The 25379-nt window shown below is 40.3% G+C and overlaps 1 protein-coding gene across 1 annotated transcript in view; it reads left to right on the forward strand.

Moving 5' to 3' along the window:
* The window catches only part of sdk2b (sidekick cell adhesion molecule 2b), a 211018-nt gene that overhangs the window by 134845 nt on the left and 50794 nt on the right, over positions 1-25379 (forward strand). Inside the window, exons 2-4 of the mRNA XM_026316388.1 lie at positions 8827-8986; positions 21257-21363; positions 23335-23482. Of these exons, the coding sequence (XP_026172173.1) occupies positions 8827-8986; positions 21257-21363; positions 23335-23482 (415 nt within the window). The remainder of the gene's footprint in view (positions 1-8826; positions 8987-21256; positions 21364-23334; positions 23483-25379) is intronic.

Genomic DNA, 25379 nt, shown 5'->3' on the forward strand with positions numbered 1-25379 from the left:
AGAGGGGGGTCTCTTTGTTTATATGCTTTTGTCTCAGTATGAGCTTCACAGAATGAGCAGAAAGCTTAAAGAGACAAGGGTGAGATGGATGAGGTGGAGGGTGTGTGTATGCGTGTGTGTGTGTGTGTGTGTGTGTGTGTGTGTGTGCGCGTGCTGCTGTTTGTGTAGACACTTGGCCTGTTGTGTAGGTGTGTGTGTGTGTTTGTGTATGCACTCAAGAAAAACATTCACTAGTGAGTATTCACCCACTGTTTGCATTAGAACATGCATGACTATACACAGATAAACAGTGACATACACTTATGCATGTAAGAATGATAATACATGGACACACAGAGACATTCAGCAACCACACACATTTTGAATGAATGCATGACATTCACCATCCAGCATTTTGAATAATATGTGATTGAGTAGAGGATGGATGATGGGAAAAAAGGAACCAATGTTAAAGTGACAGTCCCCTTTTATCCAGCGAAGAGCTACTATGTAGCAAAGACTGACTAAAAAACCCATTGAGGTACATTAAAAGCCTTCTAACAAGGCCATGAAGTGCAATTGTTTCCTGCCGTACTCCAAAGTGAAAAGGCGTTGAATTGGTAGAAATGTTGGATAATGGCCTCTCCTTCAAACTACCTCAGCTATCAAATGCTCTGAATATTGACCTCCACTAATCATTTTTGCTAAGTGCAGTTTATACAATTATCCCCCAAATTCCTCTTCTGAAGCAAGTGCTCTTAAATAAATTCATATTACCCAGCACAATGTGCCCACTGTCATCTTGGGGAGATTTTAAAAGGCTTAAAGGCCAAATCTGTAACTTTTTTGACCATATTAATTACAGGACTGACATTTAGTTTTAAAAAAAATGGTAATGAGTGTTTCACCACTGATGATAACTGAAAGCATGGACCTGTCTTTGCACCTATTCTCTGAAGTAGATTACATCAATGTTATAGTCCATTTTTGACCTTGGAAACAGTTACTTAACAAAAGGTTTACTTTCTGATTTGCAAAGACAAACAGCAGCTGCACATTTCATTGTAAGTTCTTGTATTTGATTTGACTGATTTCATTTTTCATATTTTCATTTCTGGGTGATTGGTTAATGCTGTATTACTCCTTCTATCGAGAGTCTTATTTAATGATGTATGTTGTGGCATAGCCTCATAATGAAAAATCTTTGTTCCTTTTCTTTTCTGACATAGTGTGGTAGTAGTGTGTTGTGAGTAACACATTAGTTGGACTGCAGCCATGGACACTTTGTCTTTTGAGTCATTTCCAGGGTTGTGTTCTGATTTTTCTGAGATGTCTTTTTTGAGTAAACAAAACTGAGCTGTGGGTTGAGGAATCAGGGATGTTGGATGGAGAACAAACCAGCTGAGTTTTTCAATCAGAGAACTGCAACTTGCACAAACTCATAACATTGTGTAGAACTTAGTTGTGTACTTCTGCATGTATACATTCATTGGCCTGTCAGTCTCCAATGATTAAATCTCAGCAAATAATTGAGTATTGTATTTTTATGCACTTTGAGCCTCATAAAGAGAAGTACAATAGTTGTACTACATTATTGTATACACAGTACTAGTGTTTATGCCTCAAGTTTAGTATTTATGTTAGAAATTCCATACTTTAAACTTCGGTGGAAAGCCTATGAGGCATTTCAGACAGCTTGAGTTGTCTCGGCAGTATAAATCAAACGCGCCCTCTGCAACAAGGCAGCTCCTCTCACTCCTGCTCTGCCTGTGCTGCTGCTGCAACTCTACATCCACCTGTAGACTGAATAAGTCCTGCTCCTGAGGGAATTTCTATTTGGGCATCACTGATTGGTACACAAGTATCTGTGATATTTGCACAGGATATTACATTTGTGCAAAGTACTCACTGATAATACTTTGTTCCGAGAATCATAAATCCACTCCATGTGATTTGGCTGACTGAAATGTAATGAATGGTGGCCAAGAAAAGTGTGAAATGTGTTATTTTGTGGCTGACATGTCATCATCACTCTCGTCAGTTCATTCTCACTTTGAACTATAAACTTGATTAACAGTAGTGCACACATGGAAGCAGTTGGCAAACGCCTCACACACAGCACCTGTGTTGGGCATGTGTACTGGTGTGTGTGCTTGCGTGCATAACCACTTACTTTCCACCCTCTGTAGTCTACAGTGGAGGTGAGCCGCAGGAAGACTAGACTCCTCTGTTTTCTTTTGGTCTGTGAATCCCCTGCTGTAACCTGCATATACATTATTGAACGCTGAAGAACATTGTTCCATGGCGTTAATCTTTCAGCAGGCCAGGGGTGGAGAGCAGACACACCCCATCCCAGACATGGACTAGTAAGGCCAGCGATGTGTAGTGTCTCATGTAGTTGCATGTGTGTGCTTACTGTTCATTCTTTTATTCCAACTCTCTTATCCTTCTTCTGACTACACTTATTGTATAAAGCGCTAGAGTCACATCTGAATCACATTCTTTACATGCTTTTAGCTTTGTAAAATGACCCAAATCTTTGTTTTACCTTAAATAAAAAATCTCTTCTGACAGACAATTGTCTTGCCGTGCATGGAATTATAAGTAGAAGATTGAGGGTGTAAATCCTAGCTGTTTTAGTTGCACATGGACCACAGTGCAGCATAGCAAAGGTTGTCCGTGGGGATGCTTCATGCATGATTTTGTAAAAGTATGATCCTGACACACGGAAAGCTTCTCTACATTATTGTGTCCCATAATACAAGAATTGATTTGCCTCCATAAACATAACAACATAATATGCTCAGTGTACTGTGCTCCACACTCCACCACTAAGGAGCTTTTTCTCTCTGGATCTTGAGGGAAATTAAACCAGCTTTCTCCTGAGCAAGCACACACACACATCCATAAACACGCAGATTTGCATGTGAAGGAAACAGGGACTAAAACAAAAGGAACAGGAATGGAAATGTACACACATATTGTACATACACATACGTTAAATCATATTTTCTTTCATTCGGGTAAACAGTCTAGCCCACACCTTTGTATTAAAACTTTTTTTGTGTGGCTGTGTTTCACTGCATTGGCTGCTTAGTCTAGCTTTGCAAGTCATTATTGGAGGTCGGCAAGGACTGCTGTGGGCTAAGTGATAAAGGTGTGCATGCAAGCTGAGAGCTTAGCCTGTCACGGCTAAAGGTTAGCTCATAGATTTACAACTGCCATCCCTCTTTGCTCAGGCTGTTTAAAGAGGCAGACACTTTTAAAGTTTGAGCTGCTCTGATTGACTGTGGCCAGATGCTGCTGTCTTATCTGAAGGAGATGAAAGAAATGTAAGTGAGCTTTCAAACTTTAGACAATTCAGATTTGATTCCTGTGCCAACCTTTTTTTTTTAGCTTGTATGTTGTCCACATTGACTTATTGCATATTGTCATTCTCTATGCTGTTTAGTCTTACTGGGGTCGTGGCGGGAGCTGGAGGCGGGGTATACCCTGAACATTTAGTCTATCACAGGGCTATGAATATCACTAATGAACATTTAACCTTGGTCAGCCATCTTCTCCTGCTCTCTGAGACTCTGTCTCATGGACAGACCAGGGGTCTGTGGACCTGTAGCACTGCCAGCTGAAGTAAAGTCATGAAAGACAGCAGACCAGCAAGAGTAAAGATTGGTAGCCAGGAACATGGTCTCATGGGAAATGCAGTTCTATAGGCAAAGAGGTGGAGGTGTCACTGAACCATGAGTGAAATAAAAAAGGGCCAAGAGTAATACACTGGAGATGTGCCAAAAAGCTGTGTCTATGGATGGACATGATGTGTGTGTTGGTACACATATATGTATGTACAGTATATGGTAATGATGTGCATGTTTGTGTGTGTGTGAACAGAATAGTGAACAGCTGATTGGTAGGAATCTGAGCTAGTAGAAATCAGCAGCTGGCCTTGGTTTGAGTGTCTCTTAGGGAGTAAAACATCAGTCAGCACACACACGTCTGCCAAATCACTCTCACACACACTTACACAGAGACACACAAAATGTACTGTTCTGCACTGACAAACTTACTGGCACATTCTGGTGCATCTCCACACCCTCAGCAAGAGGTCGAGACCAGTGTGCTAAATAAAGACAGACAGTACAACAGATTTTCACACCCAGTGGGGCCATTAGCAGCTCAGTTAGACCACCAGCGAAATTTCATCCTCATCAGCATCACAAACACACACATCCAGACACCTGCCCTCAAAGAATGACACATACACACAAATTATGGCAACATAAACAGATCACCTCACCATAAAGTCACTCATTCAGAATTTTTTTTATTTTTCTTTTCTAACTTCTAAAATTGTAAGTTTTCAATATGCAAGTGTAAAATGTATAAGCATTCCCCTGTGTGCAAGTGTGTGTATGTCTGCATGTGTGGGGCCCCCAGGCTGCAGCTGAAATATGTATGCCGTATCCAGGAGCACTGGGCTCCCGAGGATTGAGCCAGGAGGGAGGTTGCTACTCATGGCTGCCACTGCAGCACCACAGCCTTCTGGGACCTGGAAAGTAGCCCGAGCGTGCTTCGAGCGTCTGACTTGTCTGTGGTGTGTTTTGCACTAGGCTCACAAAAGCTGCGAAAATGTTTCCCCAACAAAAGACACGCATGTGATTAAACTGGCAAGATAAATGCAGTGCATCTACCTTGCATCACCTTAAAGTCAATGCTTTTTTTATTTAAAAAAACAACAACAAAAAAAACTGATGATCCTCAGTACAGAGAAAAACAACCTTTGTCTGAGGTCACAGAGTCATTGTCGTGCAAAAATGGCATAAATCATTTATTTGAATTCTGAAACGTTCTTACCTAAGTAAGAAAAGAACAGTGAACAAAAACAAATGAAGAGAAATGCAAGAGAAACATTAATTTAGTTGAAGTAATTTTAATAAAAAGGTTTTGTTTTAATAATGTTCTAATTATTTAGAATTAAAAAATGTTAAGTAAATGAAAAAAATATGCTTACATATTATATATTTTCCATCAGTACTGTGTGACATTAGTGCCCAGACCCTGATGATGAAAAGGAGAATTTAAAGGGTTGTTTTGACCTTTTTAAGCATAAGTACCAAATTTTTGGAGGGAAATAGAAGAAATGTCCCTGACTATAGCTCTTGTTATTTTAAAAATGAATTCTCCAAGTTCTTCTCAATTATGAATTCTCACCCCGGGGCAGGCATTTGTACCTGGCACTGTTCTCATTAATGAGATAGCTGATTTAATTGACTGTGTGCTGCAGACTGGGTTCTGAGCGTCCGCTTGACATACTAGCCTGCATGCACACACACACTCTCTCAAATGCCCCAGCCTTGAGTCGACCTGGGCCGTGGCCCTAGGGAGCATCCTCTTGGCATGAGCTGGGCTGTATGCAAATGAGGGGCCTTTATCACACAATAATTGCTTTGTATTGCACAGGAAGCACAAAGATGCTTAGCTGAAGCACAAAGTTGGTCGGGTTCTGTCAGTGACTGGATATTCAGGACTTTTCACATTCATTAAAAGTGTATAAGAACTCAATAGTCATTGCGCATGTGACTCTGCATTTATTGTCATGGAGGTGCCGTAAAAGAGGCAATACAATATGTTACCCTCAGCCTCATTTGTCTGTGGTTGCAGTAGTGTAGTGTATGCACTGCACGTCACAGTATAATCTCCAGTGGCTTGTATGTTAGTAATGTCAGACAATTTTTTGGCCACTTGAAAATAGCACAAGATGTAAACACACTGATATAACAAACAGCTGATTACTGACACATTCAGCAGACACAGAGTGGTATTACCATTCATTTAGAGTTGTGTTTCAGGCTACTTGGTAAGTCCAAGTCCAATATGTTTACCCTGCAAAAATCAAGCTGTTTAGTGGTAAATGCTCCACTGTCTTCAGCAGCAAGTCGCTAACTGACTGATCCTCCCACTGATTTGGGACTGAGCAGGTGTAATCCAGTGAGTTTGTCAGAGCTTCTGACTATGTGAAAACAGCTTCATGCTGTGGCTGCAAATGAGACCAATGAGAGTGGACCATTCAGTAAAGCTGCGGTTGTTAAACCGAAACAATGAGCTTGAAGACACTAAAGAGTGAGATACGATTTTGGTGATCATTTTCAACTGAGTCACCAATTGATCAATTGTTGCATGGATAAACAGTTTAAGCATTTATGAAAATAATCATTAGTTGCAGATAACAGCCATTGTGTCAGTACGTGTTCCCAGAGTGTGTTACTCCTGCTGCTTAATGATTCCACAGGTAGATATCACAGTTGAGCTCTCATGGACTTCCTAATGAGAGGGACTACTGGAGATACCCATCAGTGATCAATGTTTTCTTTGGCATCACACTTTTCTGTGGGTGAATGAGTGTCTCTGTGTGGGCGATAGCATATGCATGCTCTCTTTTTACTCACCATCCCACTGCATTGCTGTCTGTTTCTTTCCTCTTTTCCCTGCTTCCCTCCTCTGCTGCCTCTCCCCTCATTCTCTTTTATCTCCCTATCGTAGATAAAAGCTAAGCGTGCATCGCCAGGGAACAATTAGTCTCAAATCACTATTGAACATCTCAATCTCCCTCATTTTTGCTGCCTATCTTCCTCTGTGCCTGGCATGGCATTAACCCAGAATGCTTTGGGAGATGCCCAGGCACTCCAGTTCTAAGACACCTCAGGGTCTTTTAGACTTTATCTTTGTTTTGCATCTGTTAAGCCCTGTTTCTGCCTTTGCTGCTCACTCATATATCAGTTTTATTTCTCTTATATCACTTAACCTAGGTTTTCCTTTTTCTTCTGGTTCATTGTTATTCTTTATTTGCACTGACAGAGACTCCACTCCACAGTGCAACTTTCTGATTACTTGTGTGTCTGTTTTGCTTTTTATGCTTCTGGTGTGTGGAGGCTTTTTCCTTGTTTGACTAGCATTAAGGATCAGATTTTTAACAGTGCAGTCATGAAGGCAAGGGGCACAGTTTCAAACGGAAGATGGTAGGTAGTAATGTGAGTTGAATCTTACAGATCAATACTGAGTGCTGCTTTATTGAGTCTCCTCTGTCTTCTTCTATTTGTTATAAATATTTATTCTTGACAGGCCGTCTACAGGCTGGTGCTGTACTGAGTTTATCAAAAGTCAGAAGTCAGACCAAAGTATGGTTTATAAATATGCATCATTTATGAATATTCATTATTGACTTATGGAGATATGTCATGCACTTTTGAACTGTAAACTGTTTCATACATATATGTTTGTAATTTCTCTTAATTTTCTTCATCATTCATTATGATTTTTTCTTTTTCTAATAGTAAAAGTATTTCAAGTTATACATGTGAGAATTTATCAAGAAAGTAAGTTAAAGTATATGTGTTTTGCCGTGTAGTTTTCTAGTATGTGCTTGCTGCCTCACTCTGCCTCCTTCATAACCTTTCTGTCAAATACACATGGTTGTGAGTTCATTAGGTGCATCTACTGAAGCTACAACTAGAACAACACTCCTACAAATCCTAATTTCATAAAAGCATGTTATAGATAGATGTTGACTCAGGTTTATGGTTATTTTAGACGCTGTAGTTTGAAGTGCTTCTAAGCTCTGTTGCATTATATGGAGATTACTGAGGTTCTCCACCCTATTTATATCAGTGAGGGTAGACTAGACATTACTACAAGAAGTAAATAAGAATTGCCTTGTTGTTCTCCAATATTTTTAAATGAAAATACTTAACAAAAACAATGCCATGTTGATAAGCCTGTAACCGAACAAATTTAATAATCTGAACAAATTAAACATGTACTGTATGTTCAAAGGCCCCGGTATTAAGTTTTAATGCAAGACAAAGTGAAAAGCTTGTAAATCATATTTGGTTTCTCATTCTGTTTTACTTTCCCCTTTTCCTGACTAATCCTTCACTCTTGTCAATCTACCCATAGTGGATTTGTCAAGCTGAAATAGAACACAATATCAGCACAATAGATCATTTCGACACTTTAATTTAAATGCCTGATTATCAGTCAATCTAATAATTGTATTATCCAACCATCCAATTAATGTGTTCTATATTTACACTGATGATCAAGTAAGCTCTCAATGTTTGCATCATTTATCAAGTGCGAGATATTAAAATCATAAGGGTCCTTGACAGTTTGTCTGTCAAGCTTCCTGATTGAGATATAAAACTCAATTTGTGTCTTTTTCCATGTTCAGTGCACACATCACCCTGTAGAGAGGTTCTCGCTGGTTTTCTTCAACCTGTTCCTTCACACTCAACAGATCATGTTCCAGAAACACAGAAAGAGCGAAACACAGAGTGTGACGGAGTGGAGGCAAACAAATGATGAAAGGATTTCATGCCTCCTCCTCGACTTTACTGCTCTCCTGTCTGGTTGTCTAGCTCAGAAGAAAGCGATGAACTCTGCCAATGAGTGCATCGCACAAATACACAGAGCAGGGGATGCTGGAACAATCCTTCATGAGTTGATGCCTCTGTCTCATCTTTCCTAGCCAGACATCTCTGACACAGAGGAAGTTAAGATCACCTAATGCAAGCAACAGCGCTTTGTATAAGAGATTTGATCGCTTCGAATGGGACAAATTGAGATAGAGTTTTCCATCTGGACTGTGGCAGTTTTGTGTTAATGTGCTAGTGGTAATCAAATATACCAGCATTAGTGTCTTAGGTAAGACCTTAATTATAGTTAGATAGATCTAAGCATCTACTACTGTATATGTAGTTTTTCTGGTATTTTTTTTTTCCCATTTTCTTGCTGTTCACTTGTTTCAGAAAAAAACAACCAAACTTATGTTGCCAACTCTGCTTTTTATTGCAGATGATGTGCCTCCCTATTTCAAGACAGAGCCAGTGCGTAGTCAGCTTCATCTGGAACGCAACAGGCTGGTGCTGACCTGTATGGCTGAAGGGAGCTGGCCACTGGAGTTTAAGTGGATCCACAACAACACAGAATTAACACGCTTTTCACTGGAGTACAGGTGAGTAACTCAGATTAAGAGAGAGGTTTTACTGACTTTACCGATGAGAGATTAATTGAATACAACAAATGGGGCAGAAAATGTAATTTGGCCAGAATGCTACTGTACTTTTCATCTTTTACATTTCTGTAGTTTGTGCGTCTGTGTAGTATGCTGTGTATATATTTTTATAACACAACCACTTCCATTCTAGGATAGCCTACTAAACATAGAAATTACTCTTGCTGTTTTGATTTTTCTTCCTTCTTCACTTCTGACTCTCTACCTTCCCCTTGTGGCTCAGTAACCTCCATCACTCTCTCTGGAGAGGCAGTGAACAAGCGAAAGGCATGAATGAGGGTTAGAGCTGGAGATAAACCGTCTTTAATGGTAACTGGAAGATCCTAATCATGTGGCAAACATTGCTCTTATCTCGGGGAGCAGTGTGTCTGGACCAAGTCTTTCTCTGTGTGTATATGTGTGTGCAGACAGGGGTGCAAATGAAGCACTAGAGGACTGAATAAAAGCTTACTGACACACACTCTGCTGAAATTAGCTGAACTGTTATGTTCATATATAAGAAAGTGAGTGTGTGAAAGTAACAGGGTGCATGTTGAAACAAAATTGACCTTGTTTATAGAACTTTCTTCTGACGATGTCTGGAGACCGATAAGACTAGAGTGGCAACGGTGGAATAGGAAAGGCAAAAGTGACACAGACAGTGGAACAATTGATCAGAATGGACTGTATTTGAGACTAATGCTGTCTGATGGTGCTTCAGGGCCCCTTTGACTGTATTATTGGGTGAGTGATTGAGTGATAGAGTGGTTTTAAACAAGTAGTCAGCCACAGCGTCCATTCTGTATTAAAGTAAATCAAACTGACACTTCAGAATTAGAAAAAAATTCCAATTTTCTCAGAAATCAGAGGCTGCACTTGTTTTTAACCCCACAGCGCTCAGACGTGATGTAGGTGGCGTTAACTGCTTCAGTAGTGATAAAGACACCCACAGTATCGGAGCCATGCAGAAAATTATGCATCTATTACAGTATATTTATCTAGCCGGTGAACCATTAATTGTAAAACTCCTCCTGCAGCAAGGCATAGGCTAACCATCAATAAATAAGGCAATAACTATTTCCCTCAAATCCCTGTTATCAGATCAATCTTTCTGTTCCTAATTAACATTCACTCTCGCAGAGCAGAAGTGCAACATGTGAGCTCTCATAGATTGATAGCTTTTCCATTCATTTCCATGTGTATTTGGCAACTTTCTGCATGTGAAAGGGTATTGTGTTTGTGTGTGTGTGTGTGTGTGTGTGTGTGTGTGTGCGCGCGCATGTGTGTGTGTGTGTGTGTGTGTTATCGTTCTTCGAGTCGGCCTTTCACTGTGCTGAGAGAGTATTTGAGGAGAGCGGGTCCCCATATTAATGAGGTCATGGTAGAGGTCCCCAGTGCTGAATGCTGTTTTAAATATTGACACCTTGTGACTTGACCTTGTGTCCTCTGGCAACAGATCAATATTGCAAGATGTGCGTGTGTGTGCTGGTATTTCTATTCAACATGTAGGTGTGAGTGTGCGTGTGCGTGTGTTTGACGGAGAGTGCTGGAAGAGGTAAGAGAGTGGCACAGTTATAGTGATCTGCTGTGGGGAGTGCCACTCTTGGGAGAGAACAGGCTTGGCATTGACTGCTGTCAGATAACAGAAACATCACCTACATACCAAGTGCTAGCCAGCCTCACACACATGTATTCACACCACTTGACAACATTTCTGCATTCTCTGGACAAAAATCTTCTAAATGATTATCTGGGAAAAAATAATAAATAAAAAAAAAAAAAAAATACAATTTAAGATTGAAGATTTTATTTAAATACAGCTAAGCATTTTTAAATCCATCAGCCAAAGACTTCTCCCATACATGATGCTAGTAGTAGATAAGTGGCCTATTAAAACACAGCGTAGCACCACAGCATTCTGTCACACTCAAAACCTCAGGGGTGATTACCTGGAATGTCACCAGTCTTTATGATGCCAGTTAATCTGGAAACTTAATTAAGAAAGTTTATTAAACAAACCTCAAGAGTCATTTTTGTTTGTGAATTTTCTTTCTGGGATTTCCATGTAGTGAACAAATTTTATATTGTTAAGAGATGAGCAGACAAAAATTTTAAAAAGTCTAAAGCACTTCACAGAGGAAAAAGCAGTAGTACAAATCAAGCAAGTAGATATAAACAAATTAACAATCACTCACAGACGAAAGTGAAATGGCATAATGGAGAAGACGTGACAGCCCCATCACAAGTTCATGCTGACTTCATCACTATGTACTAACTGTCCCTTGTTGTCATTTTTTTTTTGAGAAGTGAAAATTAGTTTCCCTGCATTACAATCAGAACAAAAGATGTCTTGGTCAACTCTGCTTTCACAATCAAGACAGAAAATGAGATTAACATTTTGACAGCCAGCATAATAGAGTGTCACTTTGATGTCCAGTAATGACTGGTCTTGGCAAAATGTGTGCAGAAATAGGCTACTGATGCATTGCAGTGAGTAGAACAAGAAGAAACATTTTTTTTCTCAACCAGCTGGATAGCTCAGTGGTTAAGGCCACTGATTTCGGTGCAGGGAGATCAAAGGTTCAGGGTTTCGAATCATCACCAGTATGGGCCCTTAGGCAAGGTCCTTAACGCTACTAGCGATAAGGAGAATATTGATCTGAATGAGCGATAGAACTGGGTCCATGTCAGGTGCTAGGGAACCAGGGCAACCTGATGAGAAATGGGCTACTGGAACGTGACATTCATGGGCGAGGGCTGAGAATAGAGAACTGTTGGAATGTTACTACATGAGTAACCTCAGCGATAGAGGATGTGGGACCTATGGAAACTTCGAAACTCACCATCAAGACTAGGGCGAAAACAACTAGTAGCTCAGTGTTCCAAGATCCGCAAACAGCAACTGCTATCACATCTGGAGATTGAAGGGATACAACACAAATGCTACGTCAAGGGGGAGCCAGGACGCAAGGTCAGGGGGGATTGGGTATTAATAACAAGCTCAACACAAGAGCAGCTGACCTGAGATTGAAAATCGTGAGTAAGATGGACACCTGGAACCTCTGTAGCCGGTTACCAAGACTAAGTGAAGTACCCTCTGTGTGGAAGTCTACTGGAAGATGTGAATGCAGCATTACAAACAATCCCTACTGTGACCGAGTCAAGACAAGGAAGCTTCTGACAATGCATGGAGGGTTTCACCCCAAATCCAGCACCCTGAGACTGTACACTAAGAGGAAGGAAGGAGGCCGAGGACTGGTGAGGGCCAGAGCCACCATCTGAGATGAAACAGCGAAGATCCATGAAGATGAAAGATGGAAGATGGAAGCCCCAAGCAATGGAATACTTAGCGAATATCTCAGGCAACAGAAGCCCGATGTAGTGGAAGTGGCGCAAGAACCTCCATGGCAGGACAAACCACTGCACGTTATGTACCACCAACAGTTAGAAGAAGTGGCTGATATCAAAAAGTCCTACCAGTGGCTGGAAAAAGCTGGACTGAAAAACAACACAGAGGCACTAATCATAGCAGCACAAGAACAGGCCCTGAGCACAAGATTGATAGAGGCTCGGGGCTACCACACCAGGCAGGACCCAAGATGCGCCTGAGACAATCCAGCACATAACAGCAGGTTGTAAGATGCTAGCAGGCAGTGGCCGGCATAGTGTACAGTGTATAGGAACATCTGTGCCGAGTATGGGCTGGAGGTCCCAAGGTCAAAATGGGGCACACCTCCAAAGGTGGTGGAGAATGACCAAGCTAAGATCCTGTGGGACTTCCAGATACAGACCAACAAACAGGTGATGGCTAACCAACCGGGCATAGTAGTGGTGGACAAACCTCAGAAGAAAGCCGTAGTGATAGATGTAGCGATCCCAAGTGACAGCAACATCAGAAAGAAGGAACACGAGAAGCTGGAAAAATACCAGGGGCTGAAAGAAGAGCTAGAAAAGATGTGGAAGGTGAAGGCAACAGTGGTCCCTGTGGTAAGTGGCTCCAACAGATCCCAGGAACAACATCAGAGCTCTCAGTTCAGAAGAGCACAGTGCTAGGAACTGCTACGATACTGCGAAGAACCCTCAAACTCCCAGGCCTCTGGTAGAGGACCCGAGACTGAGGAAGACACACAGACCACCCACAGGGGTGAGAAGGGAATTTTTTTTATATATATTATATATATATATTTATATTAGGCAGTATATTACTGCTAAATCAGCAATAAATTCTTTCTTTATAAAGGTTGTTGTCATAATGTTGATTTAGAGAGGTGTTGATTTAATTTAGTTTGCATTATACTGACAGTTTTTCCTGTAATTTTCTTCACACCACATATTTCAGTGACACTGGGCGAACTTAATAACAGAAACACCTCTCTGTATTATGCAGTTCACATCAACAGCAGCACAAGCTCCAGCCTCCAAAATGATCGTACAGGTGAATCAACCTCTCTGAAATAGGTATGAACAAAAACATGATCACGTAATGAAGGAAAGGTGCATTGCAGGACTGCATTAGTTTTAGCAAAACTGCCAACTAGGTGTATATGCATTATCTACCTGCAGTCTCTGTCTCATCCTGTGTACTTCAATTGAATCCAGTCATACGTGAACTACACGAGCATCAATGTTTTCTTACAGATATAATTTCATGGTGGCTCTGAACAAATTAACACAAGTTCAGTACAATATTATTCCACGTCTGGAGGGAAGAGATGATGAGCCCAGCTTGCTAACTAGAAGGAGACGAAGGAAAAGGAGGTGGCAGAGTAGCAGCAGATGACAGTAGATGTTTTCTGTGTATGTGTAAAATGATGTCTGCCTTTGGAATTGAATTATGTGACACACATGACTGAAATTAAAGCCATCTAACTTAGTAAACTGTTAATTCCCAACTTTACCTAAAACAGAATTACATATTGTTCAGTTCCTCCTTGTTCAGTTTGATTCTTTTTACTGGTTTCATGTTTTAGCACATAATCTCAGCAGAATATAAATCCAAGAAAAAAACCTTTATTCTCAGCTGATTTTAGCTGTCATAAGCAGTAATTCATCATAAACTTTCCCAAAATCCCCAAAGAGCGGAGGTTATCAAAACCAGGCAAATTGGGGACTGCAGAAACATCCTGTTTTTATAGTTTTCTTCTTGCAGTTTCCATGAATAAACTTTAACCCAAAAAACAGTGTGCTTGTTTACTGCAACCAGTTTTGAGTGTCCCATGTGTTTGTGTGCACATCAGGATGAGGGTTAAGGTGCCTGTGTGGGAAAGCAAGATATTTAAAAAAAAAAAAGAGCAGAGATTCATTCACTTTCATTGTTATTTTCAATCTGACAAACTCTGTATTTAGCTTGGAATCATTCAGCACATCTCACAAATCCTGCTGTCGCTCTCTTCCAGACGCCATTGATTCTCCCAGTCAAGTTAAATTTAAATCCATTTTTGTTCAGCCCGTTTGTGATACTCTGTTCTTGCTCTAAATGCATTTCCTTCGCATCTGTTCTGATTTCCACTCTTTAGGGCTTCGCAATAAGGCTATTAAGAGCCCTTACACTGTCATAAAAGTAATAAATGAAAAGTAAATTAAATAAATGATAAAACATGTAGAGCCACTTCACTGGATGAAATGACAGTATCCTTGAAAATAATACCTCCTTGTATGTACTCATCTAACATGAATTAGAAAAAAAAGGCACATTGGTATCTTTAAAACAAATGTGAAATAAAAGAATGTCCCATTTGTAAGCAGCAGAAATTGATCATGTATAGTTTACCTGAGTGAATGTTATGATATGATATAATTGGATTTTGCTATCCTTGTCCATTTTGTCACCATGTTAGTTTTAATGAGATACATGATATTCTTGTTATGGAGAAAGAGTAGCAGTAACACCCAATTACAGGCAGAAAACTTGCCTACACTTGGGTTTGTACTTGAATCACTTCATGACAGGGACTGGCAGGCCTGGGAGAGAACCAGCCATCCAGCATCTCTCACTGGATGACCTTAATGGATTCCCCTCTGTACCTAAAAACATCCATTTTCTGTCTTGCTGGCATTCTCCACCCACACCCTGCGGATACAATACAATTTTTTATCTTTCCATCTTTCTCTTCGCTATGTACTGTTCTTTTTTTTTCTGTTGTGGAGTGGAGTGAGTGAGTCATAAGGTGCAGATGAGAGAGCAGGAGAGAAAAGAACAGGCAGCATTTGTTTTATTATACACATGTACAGTGTTTGTGTATGTGTGTCTGAATGAGTTTCATTGTCAGTGCACTGTCAGCAAGTATGGCTGCTTTGCTAATGGACAATCCACAGCCAGCATTATCAAATATTCTGTAGAAACTGTGTTCAACTGTTCACATTCAAATCTTCTCTGATGCCCTGAATACTTACTACTCATACTACAAAAACACATACTGTATTTATATTTCCTTGAAATATTATACCTCATGATTTTGATAATGAATTAACTATTTTAGTCATTTTTTTATACAAAAGTGAAATTTTCACAGGTTTCAGCAATAGTTGTTTGACATTACAGTAAATATTTTTTGATGCTGGACTGTTAATCAATAAGGCAAAGCTTTTAAATACATATCCTTGGGCTGTGAAAAATTATAATGGCGTTTTTTTTTTTTACTATTCCTGATAATATATCAATAAAATCATTAACTGATTAATTGAGAAAACAATTGTTAGGTTATTTGAATATGTGGATAATCACTTGCAGCCTTAGTTTGAACAGTATGGTACAATTTTGCATAATGTTTTATTTACAATTTGATATGGTATGATAGAAATGCACTGGTGCGTTTCCCAAACGATTAGTGCTGACCTACATTCAAATAGCACTGGCAGTGGTGCTGGTGTCTGCGGGCTTCTCTCTGATTTTAACAGGCCCACAGAATATTCCAAGAGAAAATGAAACGCTGCTGCTGTATCATACAGTTAAAAAATACCACAAGCATCACAGATGGGACAGAGAAATGCTGATGTGAAAACCTAAAGATTTACATCAGGGAATAGAAAATGATATAAAATAGAGCACGAGTTCATAAATGAAGTAATTTACAGCCAAATCAGACTGATCCTCACCTGATCGAATTGAGCACCCACTCACAAAGCAGAGTTGCTGATTACATGGCTGGCAGTCAAATGTTCACAGTATCAGCTTCTTCGCTCACGGTAAAGAAAGTAGGATTAAACATTTTTTATGGCTGTGTTTGGGCACTTAGAGCACTTGGTTGAGGTCAGTGAAACATCATGGTCTTGGTTAAAAATTGAAAAGGTCAAAACTGACTCGAAGGAGTGAACCTTTTGAAAATCCAGCTGAAATCACATCTTTGCTGTCAAAAATAATGTCAAACATGTGCACTTTTCTCCGACGAATGTGTGGTGGCTTGTTCAACAGGTTATGATGCAGAACAAGGTGCGTCATGTTTTATAAGGACAGAGAAACAGAACAAAATACAAACATTCTTACATAAACCACGAGTTTTATCATTAGTCTGTAATCCAAGAATGTTTTAGTTTGATGCCCAGCGCTCCACTGACATGCACTGCATTTGTGTCTGTATTTCTGTCAGTTTTTATAATGTCATATGAATGTGCAACACTGAGCTAGTGGTGACCATCAGAGGTTCATCGCAGCTTTAAGACTGTATAATAATCTAGAAGCTGGAGACTAGAATCTTCACAGACACTGCATAATGATGCCTGTCCAACTCAGGAGCGATTGACTTTTACAGGGATCACAGCTGATAAGGTAAACAGACCATAGTTTGTGTAAATTACCTCAAACAGTTGTGCATCTGTTTTATCCCTAGAAAAGATAGGACATGTGGAGACTCTCATCTGTGCCTGTAGATGAATTGCCCACTATTGATTTCCAGTAGCTTAAGCCAGAAGCCCTATTACTTGTCATGTGTTGATTGTCATAGGCATTAAAAAGAGAAAACAAGCTCAGATTGAAGACTCTCATCCTGCAAAATTTAGAAGAAATCTCAATATGTGATTCAAAGCATCTCTCCTCAAAAATATGTAGCACAGAGGCGATGAGGAGCTGCTTTCAGATATCACCTGTAGCTCAATTAGGAACTGTACAAGTTAACATTTTGACTTGTTGCTTTGTGTGATTGATATTTTAAGTCACAGCACAAATAGATAATGATCCTATTAAAATAATGACACATCGATCCATCATGATGCCTAAAACAAAGTAATATTTCACCAACACTGTTGCTGACTGAATGTATTACAGGCTGTTGAAGTTTTACAAGTATGCCCCAGTGTTGTGAGTGTCATTAACATAAGTAAAGTTGTAAGAGAGTGATGGCCTTTTCATAAACTCCAAACAATAACATGAGAGGAGAAAACATCATTTCAAGTGAGCCGTGACCATGCATCTGCTTTTATTATAAGTTGTAAAATAACTGGTATTTTTTTATGGGATGCCACACAGGCTTCAAATCATTTGGCCTGCATTAGCAGAGAAATTACATGACTCCAAATGATGGGAAGTATCAGATAAATGTGTTGACGTCAGGGATGAATGATGTCAGTGTCTTCTCCACCTCATCCCAGATTTATGTTTCTTTACTATGTATCATGTTCAACTTTTTAATCTAAGTGTATAACTTAAGTCAAACATTAAGGCTAAACTTTGGTACATGTATGATGTTAATATTCAAACACTCGCTATAAAAGACTCTACCATAGTCTTTAATCAAGGATTACAATTGTCCCCATCATCCTTTTATTATCATTGTCTTTTTGTTCTTACGCCTTTTCCAACCTCCCTGTTTCTCATGTCCATCTCCCCGCCACTCCTCCATCTAATCATTTCTCCTGAGTGGGGCTAATTAAAGGGGATCTGACGGAGTGTGCTGACCACAGGAACATCAATCAATCTCTGTCTAACACAGCGAGCCCCCACTGACTCCCCCAACCTGCTGCCAGCACGCACAGCTCCACAAAGGTTAATTGTATTCATTATATAAGGGACAGAGCGAATGAGGGAGACAGAGAGAAAGAGGATACTGTCTAATGTCACCCTGAAGGTTCTGGCTCTGGAGTGAATTCTCCGTAGGCCTCTGCGAGGTTAAAGTTGGAGTACTGACACCGCCTGTCAGCTACTGCTCTCTTAATGTCTGCTTCTTCTCCACCCGAACTCTGATGCAACTATCATTTTTACTTTTTTGTCGCTTTCTTGCCTAACACACTGTTACACTGTCTATTCACCTCATCTCCCTTCCATCTATGCATAAGACAAATACGTAATTGTATTAATTTAGTAGATGGAACATATGAAAGGAGTCACACATCATTAATAGAGACTCCTGATTAGTTGATTAAGCCTTACCAGACTTTGGGCTAAAACTCATTTAGTCCTTTGGGTTGAACTGACGCTGCTGCTAATGAGGTTTGATATCGCTTCATTTTTTTGTTCTAGATATTAACAGCCTTCCAACCCACCCAACCATTTGTTATTGCAGCACTATTTCCTTTTATTAGCAGCTGTTCTCAAATCTCAGAGGCAACTTCATAGACAGTTTTCAAGCCATCAAAACAACAAATAAAACTTTGCTTTGTACTGGTGTTAATAATATGCCACATTAGATGATAATCAGACTGAATTACAGTTTTGTTTCACTTTAATCATTGAGCCTGATATCATGCCCATGTTAGCCCATTTTAGCTTGGGACAGGGGACTATTTTATTTTTCATTAACCAATTAGTGGTGAGTAATGTAGTGTCATTTACTGCAGACATGGAAGCTGTTATTGTCTGAAGCAGTTATCTCTTCACAATGAGTGTAAGCAATATGCAGATTTAAGAGTTGCTGTTTCTGTCAGTGAGCATACTGGGCCTATTTGAGTCTGTGTTTCAGAGAGCCGGAACCAGCCTACTAGCAAAGTATGCACTGATGTCCCTTTTAATCTGAATGGGAAAGCAAACCAACAGGTGGCTGCTGTGAATGGGTCAGTAGTCTTGCCTTTGGAAATGTGGCCACGAATCGAGTTCCCTGACACATACAGTCTGGTGACAAATTTTTTAAAAAGCTGAGTGGGTAAATAGAACAAATGCAGATGTTCTCACACGGGGCAGCGGTGGTGACTGAATGGTTTAATTATTATGAGCTGTGGTTCCCCTCACCACCATCACTGAAAGGAGAGAATATCCTTTTGAAGAATGATCCTCCATCAAATTCATAGATAATTCATTTTCACCACAGCAAATTAGAGTATTTCTAGCAGCTTCTGGTTGGAAGTCTTGTTTGTCACCCATCTGATTATTTGATCAGTGTAACTTTAAGTGATGTTATTTTAAAGAAGCTTAAAGGAATATGGATTGGTTTGTTTAAATATGTACATTTATAGATTTGTTTTTATTTGGCGAAGATTGTGATTCGAAAGCTAATTTTTCACAGTCTCTCAAAGTATCATTTTATTTTGCTACTACTCTTGTTAACCTTTGGTAGTTTTTAAAACATGTGCTTGTGAATTCTTTTTTAGCTGAGCAGGATTATGTTTGGTTGCACAACATCACATACAAAATTAATGCAGATTTTGGAAGATCCATTTGTATGATTGCTTCTACTACGACTGTCTAGTCCTGGATTTTAGCTTTATTTTTGCAAGTATCCACACTTTCCTGCAAACAGCTTGTTGCAAGTGCTTCTGAACTCTTGAATGACCACTCCTTGGTTCATTTACCCTCTTCAAAGTAAAATCATGCATTTAAACAAAAACCACAAAAAAGTCAAACAAACTGCATGTGGTTACCGTAGAAACCAGGAACTCTCATCACTAAGGGTTACACTCAGACATCCGGCTTGGCAGTGTCCTAAGCACGCTTTTGCACATATCATGCAGGAATGTAACAGCAAAGATGGTAAACGCACTCACTTCCCACTAAAAGCACTTATTTCGCGATGTGCCAGTGTGGCTCAAATTAAATCTATATCTACATGTTCTGCTGCCATCTAACATGGCTTTAGAGACTGCATCCACTTTAACAGTTGTCCGCTCTGTGCATCTCCCACTGCACCACTACCACCGCTGTGTTAGCTATTGGAAGGCTGTTCACAAGGTGATGGTTGCTGCTCTGAGCACTTCAGATGCCTGATCCCTAAAACACATTACTTGAATGACTAAAAACAGACAAAATTCATTCTGTATCCTGGTGCTTTTGAGGTTATTTCTCATAGATATACTCTGGAGTGTTAGAGACACTCATGCACACTAATAGTTGCACATGCCCACAAAGGACAATTAGGATGAATTAGTTCATGCAATATGTCGTTTAGAACTGCCACTTAAAATCTTCATATCCTCCTCCTGACTGTATCACACTCCCTGATCTCTCTTCAAGTGCTTTGGGTCTTATTCATGCCTTTGTAATCTCCACACAATAAATCATCCAACTGGGAATAATGGTGATCGCATTTGAGATATGCAGTATTTATGAAAAAGAAAATATGAAGGAATGAAAAAAGAGAGTTGAAGAGGCAAGTTCTTCGTGAAGTGGGTGTCATTGTGGGATCGTCAGTTTCTACTGAGCTATACTGTATCTGTGGCAACATTCAAGGGGCATTTCAACTATAGTATTAGTGTAGTATGCAAATGAATGAAAGCCAGCATTTTCACCACGCACATTTACCTTTTTTTTTTTTTTTTTTGGCATCAGCTGTGTCACCAGATGTGGCTCAGTACACAACATACATCAGTCAGGGTTTAGTCTGCAGTCTAGTGCAGTCTATGCACCTGTATATAAAGTATATGTTACGGTGCCTCCACATGGCAGGGAGGCAGTACTGCTGTCACAGCTGGGCACTGAAGTCAAGGTCAGAGGGAGATGTCAACTGCTGAAGACACACAGCTTCAACCCTGGTCCCTGGGGGTTTTATGCTTGCATTTATGTGTATACATGAAAGACATTTTAATACATGTGTTTGTTGTCGATGCCTGTCTGCGTAAGTGTGTGTGTCTTAGGGGAGATCTTCGCTGTAGTAGCTGAGTTAGCCTCTCGAGCATCATTATCATTGAAATAAACAACAGCTAAGCTCCAATGTCCTCTGTGTCCTTCCTCTATTAGATGGTCTTATGTTTGTGTCTATGTGTGTGTGCACATATAAGTACCCTTTTGATTTGTCTTAAGTAGTTTTACAGTTTTTTGTGATTGAAGAGAATTCTTATCTGTATGTCTGTGTGTGTGTGTGCTTATTAAAGGTACCTAATCCCATCTTTGGACCGCTCCCATGCTGGCTTCTACCGTTGCATCGTCAGGAATCGGGTTGGAGCCCTTCTGCAGAGGCGCACAGAAGTACAGGTGGCCTGTAAGTATTCACATGAGATGCAGGAGCAACACAGATGAAGGGACCAAATAGAAAAATAGGTGTATGAATGATAGATAGATACAGAGGGAAAGAGTGTGTGTGTGTTTGCCTGCAGAGTACACAGTATGCCCACACTCTGTTTGGTTGCCTTTGTATCAAGGACTGACTAGGGAGGGACAGATGCTGGCAGGGTGAAAGATCTACCTGCATCTCATTCGGAGCGTTATCAACCCAGACAGCTGTTCCACTCAGCATTCTCATCAGATTGATATTGTTGCCGTGGTTGTTTTTAATGTTGCTTCATTTCAGTATGACCGGCGCTTATTTCATTCTCTCTCTTTTGTCAACAACATCTGTCGTTTCTTGGCGACAATGGGGCTCAGATGCACTGTGTTTCTCTAAATTTTCAGCACCACTTTCAGGCTGCTCAGTTCCCTTGTCTTGTTAACGGGTTATTACAGATGCAGCGTAGTGATGTCTGGAGTGTCGCCACATTGAATCCACCCCCAATAGGCAGAACTGGCCTACATCCATTATCCAGCCAACCCCAGCATACTCCAGGTTCACTGGCTTCCCCTTGTTCTAGTGATGTTTCACCTGACTCAACAATGCAGCCAACCAGGCACAAGAGACAAGGAGATGGGTGTTGGACAAAGAGGGCCTAACAGTCCCACTGGTCCACTCCCAATATTGGGCAAACATACTAGTGCTGTAGTCAACACCTTCTTTCTGCATCTGCTCTTTCATTTAACTATCAGACTTTTCATTTTTTCCATCACTTTCTATTATTGCTTTTCTCCCTCTATCTTGTCTATATCTGTTGTCTGGCCACCACTGCTTTCTATTTATTTCTTGGCTTCTACCCCACTGTTTTATGGTTTCTCTTTATTCCCATTTCCTATTTCCATAATTCTCTTCATCCCCCTCATCAGTTGCTCATGAAGAGGTGCGGATAGTCAGGCAGAGCAAAAAAGGAGAATTAAGGCCACCTGCAGAAGAAATGGATGAAATGGACAGGGGAGGGTAAGGGAGGAAAAGATGGAAAGGGAGAGATGGGGAGATCTTTTGCAAGCTGTTCTATTGAGGAAGCACATTTAGGATTGCAGAGACACACCTCAGAGAAAGGGATACATGCAGAGGCATTAGAGATTAGGGAAGGGGAGGAGGACATCACATCGCCAAAACTGCAGATCCAAGTCAGAGGATTTGCACACTTCCCAGATTTTCATTTAAGCTAAGCGCCACAGCTGCACCACAAAGCCAGATTACCTTTTTATTCTCTTTGAAAAAGAGTGAGGGAGAGAAAAATAAGATTGCCATCGATGCTCAACCACTCTACCATCCCTAGTTCAAAGCCCCGTACCTCAATCCCCACGTTTCAAAGATACTATTTCTAAACTAAAATTGATTGATGTAATGTTCTAATGATCTCAATGGATTTTTCGTTGTTTCCCTTGAACTGAAGAGGCAAATACATGATGTTAAGGTATTCACTGAATTACTAGCAGAGTATTTTTGTCAGCTTTTAAGACAGAATGAGGCAGGGAGGAATAAAAACCCTGTAACAAATGAAATGTATCAAGAGATAATAAAATAGCGACAGCACTGGTCATCTACTATGTTGAGTAATGCGCACATTTAGAGTGTGATCAAGATTAATTGCCCTGCATGCATCCACACAGGAGGAAGTAGAATATGAATATGAGTCAATTTAGCGTCCCCTCTGTGTCCCTGTGTGAGTCATTACATCTTGGTTCCCTCTAGCCTTCCTTGATGTGCTTTGGAAACCATGGCAACAACGCCACGCTGTCCATCAAAGCAGCTCAACTTAACATTTCAGAACAGGAAGCAGATGGCAAAAGCTCTGTGGGCACTAAAAGTCACATTCTTGAAAGACTTTACGTACCCGTTTCCTTTCTCACACTCTTGTTTTTCTGTTTGTGCATGTTTTGTTTGTGTATTTTCTTCCAGTTATGGGCAGTTTTGAAGAGGGTGAACGTGCCCAGTCTGTCTCTCAGGGAGAGGGTGCTGTCATCCCGGCACCACGCATCCGCAGCTTCCCTCAGCCACAAGTCACCTGGTTTAGAGATGGGCGTAAGATTCCACCCAGCAGTCGCATGTAAGTACTACTTTTTAATACAAATGTTTGTTCCTGTGGAGGCTTTTTTGTGCTTTACTTCTGTGTCTGATTCTTTGAATACTTTTTGGTGCTTTGTTGTTCTTTGTGGTCTTTGAGTGCTTCAGTTTGAAAGCGTCTGTTCCTACCTGTCATTTGTCATCCATCTTGCTACAATTTGTCCTAGAAGCGAGTTTGGATTTGTCCTGCCGAACAAGGGCCAGTACAAGAGCAGTTTTGGCACTATTTGAAATGGAATCACCTCTTTGTTCCTCATTTTTATTTTAAAAGAAAACATCAACCAAACACTTTTAGGTTATCTGTGTCTCTCTGTATGCCTCTCTTCATTTTGGTTTCAAAATTGGAGGCTGTGTTTCCTCTGGTCAGCTATCACCGTTTGCCAGCCGGCAGCAGTGGTGTTCATACAATGCCATCAGTGCCCAAAGGCTAGTGAGCAATGGAACTGCAGCCAGCCTCAAATGGGATTGTTATTTTGCTTTCCTATTTTGTTCATCACAATGGAAAAGTGTGTAAATGGAGATGTGGATTGGGAAAGAGGTGTTCTCTCTCTGTTTCCTCTGTGCCCAAAGAAAAGAGCTGTCACCAGTTTTGTTACTTGAATTGGATGGATGTTGTTCATATGTGCTTCAATTTTAACAACCTGAAAAATAAGAATGAATTTTATTTAGATATTTTGCATTGCTCACCTGTGAAATTGTTGAACCGATAATGGATACAGAAGAGTCAGAATTGCTCTAAATGAATAAGCGATCTTCTCTTCTATCCCTGTTGATATCATAGCTTATATAATGTACATTTACAGTCAAGGTGAAAGAGCTTCAGTTTCTCTTTCAGTGATTGGATTTTTCTTTTGTATTGCATGTGTATGCTTTTTTTTTTTTCAGCACACTAAATATATCTAGGTTCCTGTCTTTGTGTAGTAATACTTTGTGTGTGTACCCACACAAGGCACTTATCCCCATCTCATCACATCTGCATTTCTTCTCAGTGGGAGGTTACCTTGCCCTTGGTTAGAGTGAGTCTTTCTTATCAGCTCTTCATCATCAGTAATCATACCATGACCTAGAAAGACAATGAAGCAAGCGCCCAGCCCGACACACTGAGAAGCTGAAGGCCGTGGATGGCCATGGGTAGGCCGCTGACTTAGTTTATTTTCTGTCTTGCAGGTATCTGGATTACTTTTGAGAAGTCATGATGAAAAAGGTGAAACAGGAGTGACATGTAGAGCTCAGTGTCGTATTAAGACTCCCAGAAGCTGGTATTTGAGGAGATTATTATTATGAAAGTTTAATAAATGATGACACTTGAAGGGTCCCTGAAAGAATTTACACACTCAACTTTCAACCCTTTATCAATTTCTGTCATGCAGTTCTTTCTCTTCTCTCTCTTCTTGTTTTGTTGATTTCTTGTCATTGTCTCTTCCTCTGTCCCTCTTACCTTCACTCTCTCACTCCTTTTGTTTCTATTAATGGCCACCCACTGTGTATATACTCTGTAGCCTGAGAAGGTTAATTCCATGCACATTACCAAGGTCATTATGGGCAGATGAGCACCACTGATAACAGGCAGCCTTTTTTATTGAAAATCATTTAATTGAATTTGATTTGTGTCACCAGCGTTGATTCTGTAGAGCCGTCAAAGTCTCACTAGTGAGAGAGGTTGGAGGCAGAGGCTGAAAACAGATATCTGCACCAAACCACATTCAGCTTCTGTGTATACTGGTTATAATTGTTGTCAGGGTGCTGGGTCCAGTTTCAAGGTCTGTACATGTCAGGTGCTCCACCGTGGCCCAGGTTAAAACAGGGAATAACAATGAAATGAGGAAAATGGCAAAAGATGCCAGGTATATAACAGACTACAACCATGGTGACCATTTTCA

The sequence above is a fragment of the Mastacembelus armatus genome, chromosome 19 (assembly GCF_900324485.2).
Source record: "Mastacembelus armatus chromosome 19, fMasArm1.2, whole genome shotgun sequence".
Classification (NCBI taxonomy): Eukaryota; Metazoa; Chordata; class Actinopteri; order Synbranchiformes; family Mastacembelidae; genus Mastacembelus; species Mastacembelus armatus.